The following is a 5,000-nucleotide window of genomic DNA, read 5'->3' as shown; positions in this document are numbered from 1 at the left end:
ATTATTATTATTTCATTTTATTGATATATTATTATTCTATTATTTATTATTATTATTATTATTACTTATTTTTTATCATTATTATTATTAAATCATTTATTATTATTATTATTCTTCATTACTTATTATTATTAATATATATATTATATTTATTATTACATTATTTTTTATTATTTATCATTATATATTATTATATTTATATTATTATTATTTATATATATTATTTATATATTATTATTAGTTATATTATGTTACTTATATTTTAGTTATCATATTATTATTATTATTATTTTATTATCATTATTTATATTATTATTATTTTATATTATTTATCATTATTATTATTATATTATTTATTATATCATATTATATTTATTTATATATCATTATTATATACATTATATTCATTATTATTTCTATTATTATTATTATCTTATTATATTTATATTATTATTTATTATTAATTATTATTATCTATAATATAAATTTCTTATCATCACATTATCATATTGATTTCATTATCATTATCATATATCATTTATCATTATATTGTTATATTTTATTATCATTATTATTATTTATTATTTATATTTATTATTATTATTATTATTATTACATTGTTATTACTATTGCTATTTATCTATTATCATCATATCATTATAATTGTTATTATTATTTTATTAACTAATTTTATATATTTTATTATTATCATTATTATTACTACTTTTATTATCATTATTATTAATATTACTACTTGTATTATCATTATTATTAATATTACTACTTTTATTATCATTATTATTATCATTATTATTTTAATTGTATTTATATCATAATAACTAATAATGATAATAATAATAATTATTATTATTATGATCATTATTATTTTCATTTTATTTATATCATAATAACTGATAATGATAATAGTTATCATTATTATGATCATTATTATTTTCATTATTATTATTATTATTATGATGATCTTTTTTACTTTCATTATTATTATTATCATTATTATTATTATTATTATTATTATCATTACTATTATTTGTGTCGTTGTTGTTATTGATAATATTATCATTATATTATTATTATTATTATTACTACTACCGTTATTTGTGTTATCATTATCATTATTATTAATATCTTTATTATTGTTATCACTGTCATCCTTATCATTATTATCATCATTATCAGTTTTGTTATCATTGCCATTGTTATTATCATCAGTATTTATTTTGTTTTGTTATTGTCACGAATATTAAAGATATTATATTACCTTCAATATTTTTGTTACTGGTAGCTATTGTATCCCCATTATTATAACAATCATCCTCATTGATAGCGTCACTGGCATTACTCAGGCAGTCATACTCTCACCGCATTCAAGCAGTCGCCCTCCTGCCCATCCGCCACCTCAGTCCGCGCATTCAAACTCTTACCGACTGCCCCTTGACCTACCCTCTCTTCCCCTCCCTCCACCGCCCGACCTCGCTTCCGCCGGCTCCGACCTGCAGACGAGGCCGTGCTGGAGACGGTGGGCGCGGTGGGCACGGCCGAGCCCCACGGCCTCCTGGACGTGCGCCTCCCCGTCGACCGCCCGCTCAACCACATCAAGAACATCTACGTCGCTTTTGCTACCCTGGCTGCGGCGCTTCTCATTTTCATTGTTGTGGTGAGTATGTAAATGAAAAGGAGTGCTTCGTCATAATGTGTGTGTGAGTGTTGAGTGCGTGTGTCTGTGTGTGTGTGTGGAGTACGTGTGTGTATGTGTGTGTGTGTGTGGAGTACGTGTGTGTATGTGTGTGTGTGTGTGTGTGTGTGTGTGTGTGTGTGTGTGTGTGTGTGTGTGTGTGTGTGTGTGTGTGTGTGTGTCTGTGGAGTACATGTGTATGTGTGTGTGTATGTGTGTGTGTGTGTGTGTGTGTGTGTGTGTGTGTGTGTGTGTGTGTGTGTGTATGTGTGTATGTATATGAGTATGTGCATGTATATATCACTGTGCCCTTTGTCCCTTCCCCCGGCGGCGCAGGTGGGTGCGTGCCACTGCCGGCTGAACAGGACTTACCGGAAGTGCTTCGTGAAGCTCCCGCGCCCTGGCAAAGTGCTGCACACCGTGAGGCGACCGCGGCCCACCTCGCTCTTCGACAAAGCCAGGTCGGTTTGCCTAGTCAGTGGCTGGAGTCACTAGGACTTTTCTCGACAAATATTGAAATGAACTTTATAAGATATATGTAGAATCTATATACTGTGAATGATTTTTTTTTTTTTTTTTTTTTTTTTTTTAACCAAGAACAGAACGTATAATCTTTTAGACCAGTTTCTTATTTCATCTTATTTTTTGTTCATCAATCTATTATGTATCCATTCATCTATATATGCATCTTTTTATCATCTATCCACTGAACTGATTAATCAATGTATTCATTTTATAAAGTCATATATAGTAAATGTGTTAAGCATTACTCATGTAAGAATATCGAGGTCACATAAAATTTCTGGTTTACATATTTAGAATATATTTGCATAGACTTTCATTCCATTACTGACAACAAACTTGGTTGACAAGCATTCCCTCCCGCGGTCTCCAGCAGACGCGAGCGGAACGGGGCCCTGCGCCTGGAGACGGACCCCGACGGCGCGGCGATGCCCATGACCTCCTGCAACTCCAACTCGGATGCCGTCTACTACAACATGGACGCGTGCGACAACCAGGAGCTCCCCCTCATCAAGTAGGCGGCGGAAGAAGAGGAGGCCCTCGGCTGCCTCCCCCCCGACCGCCTCTCGATGGCCCTGGAGTGATGAACCTATGACGGAGTCTCGTTACTGAAACACTTACGTTAATTCGTTTGTCCATTGTCTTCTAGATTTTGCGCATAGTCATGCTCGAATACTGGTCTGTAGTTGCAAACGAGAGTAGTTTGACAAATTTATTTTCTCGTTTCTTACTTAGAGATTCATATTTTTTGTGGTCAATGGATAGTGAAGACGCGCAGCACCATTACTTTTAACCATTCGTAGTTTGTTGTCAACAAATTCTAGTCGATAAGTGTATCGCAGGCCAGATGCATGAATAGGTAACTCAAGAAAATATAAAGAGAAAAGGACCTATTAACACCTACCCGATGTAGATGAGAGTTTTGCAGGTTTTATTCTGCTCTCATAGTGAACTCGGAACGTGAGGCTACCGGGCTTTTGTAATAACTGCCGCGCCTTTAAGTTCCGGCATTTCCCGCAGATATAGGCTTACCACAAAATGAGTTTATATCTCTCGCCATCCAGTTTTATCGACATGAGATCTATCTCTAAGGTATATTACAAGTAAGGCCTATGTTCACATTTGTTTTTGTAGCGTTCTTCCAGTGTAGCGTTCACGACTTCAGATAGAATATAGCGGTCATCCAAGTTGATCATATTTTCTTGCACATTTGATTTTTTTAACAATGCACAATATCAGACGTTTTGCATGTTAAGCACCCACACTCGTATACATAAACTGATATTAGTATGAGCTAAGAACTAATTATATCATGTAAATGACAGTGAGCGTGAAGAGGGGTACTCCTCATAGAAAGAAAAGAAAGATGGACAATCTATTAACCTGGGAGTGCAAACACGAGTGTGTAAGCCGGAAATTATATTGTGAATGAACTATCGTTTACAAAAGCTCTCAACCTACCAGTGAAAATGATTCAATGTGCACGTCAAATGCGTTATTGAACAGAAGAATTATTTTCTTAATCTAAACTGACTGAACCTGAATCTAGTATTGCAATTGACGTGTGAGACTTGTTGATAAGTGTCAGCCAGATGATGCCAAAGCCGAGAGTTTTGTAAACAAATGCACACATTTGGACCTTGCTAAACTTGGAAATTCTCCTGGGAATAATCTACAAAGCGTGGGATACAAGGAGACTCGTTTGTTTCTTCTCTTACAAGGAGCATCTTCAATGGTGTTTCGCATTACCTGATAGTTGTATTTATAGTCGGTTGATTTAAAACAGAATAGATTCAATTTTTAAAGGGTATTATTGATATTCTTCAAATTTCGAGCCTACTTGTCAGATATGATTGTAATGTATAAATGTCCATAGTCTCTTCTTGATATCAAACATTACTCTGTCTTTTCCAAGGCCAAAAAAGAAAAGAAAAATGCGAGAGTACTGATTTTTTTCTCCTTTTATTATAATTATTATTGTTGTTATTACCATTATTTTAGCTTAATGCCCTGTCAGTAGTGATGGTTACATTCATCCGAGTGTGTATTCTTAAGGATATAGTTGTTGTATACATGTATTTCATTATTTTTCGATTTTTATCCATTAGACTACCACAGCTGTTAACCCTTTTCCTGAGCCGACCATTCACACATCGATGCCAAGACCTTCAGCCGAATCAGCTGCGGAACCAAACCCGCCACTTCTCTGTGAGCTGCTGCCGTAGCTTGTGGTGCTCTTTATGCTTCCAGAAATACTTCCGTCGCTCCTATTTACATCTGCCTCTACCACTCATGCTATTCTAATTAGCACAAGTACTGTGACTACTGTTGCAGTAACGATTATTTGTTTGTTTGTTTTTCATCTAGAAATACTGCACTGCTACTTCACCTGTAGTGCCGCTGCCACATCAGATTCCATCATCGATGCTTTAGAAATATGGTTTTATCACTTCTGCACCAATACAGAATTTAGCAACGGCTCCGCTCTCCTCGGATATAATTTAGTTTTATAAAAAAAAATTCACGTTATTTTTTTTTTTTTTTTTTTTTTTTTTTTTTTTTTTTTTGCTATATTATTTGCCGTAAACATTTTTAATTCCCTTATCCATACTAAGAAAAACTAACACTTGTTCCGTATCCGAAAGCTTCCCTGTGCCATGTGTACATTTTTTCTCTCTTTTTTCCTGTTTGTTAAACGCTCAAGGGTGTTCAAGCCTTATTATAAGCCTACCTGTCGCGGGTGCGTCCATTATTAGGTCAGAACGTCATATTGTATGTTTATCAT

At 33.9% G+C, this 5,000-nt stretch overlaps 1 protein-coding gene across 1 annotated transcript in view; it reads left to right on the top strand.

Annotated features, from left to right (window-relative positions):
* Positions 1 to 5,000, top strand: part of LOC125032830 (delta and Notch-like epidermal growth factor-related receptor) — a 72,262-nt gene that overhangs the window by 67,230 nt on the left and 32 nt on the right. The window contains exons 11-13 of the mRNA XM_047624216.1: positions 1,518 to 1,675; positions 2,030 to 2,154; positions 2,589 to 5,000. The exon at positions 2,589 to 5,000 is cut by the window's right edge and continues 32 nt beyond it. Coding sequence (XP_047480172.1) covers positions 1,518 to 1,675; positions 2,030 to 2,154; positions 2,589 to 2,733 — 428 coding nt within the window. The 3' untranslated portion in view covers positions 2,734 to 5,000. The remainder of the gene's footprint in view (positions 1 to 1,517; positions 1,676 to 2,029; positions 2,155 to 2,588) is intronic.

This window comes from Penaeus chinensis, chromosome 15, assembly GCF_019202785.1.
Source record: "Penaeus chinensis breed Huanghai No. 1 chromosome 15, ASM1920278v2, whole genome shotgun sequence".
NCBI lineage: Eukaryota > Metazoa > Arthropoda > Malacostraca > Decapoda > Penaeidae > Penaeus > Penaeus chinensis.
This window is presented reverse-complemented; position numbering and strand designations above follow the sequence as displayed.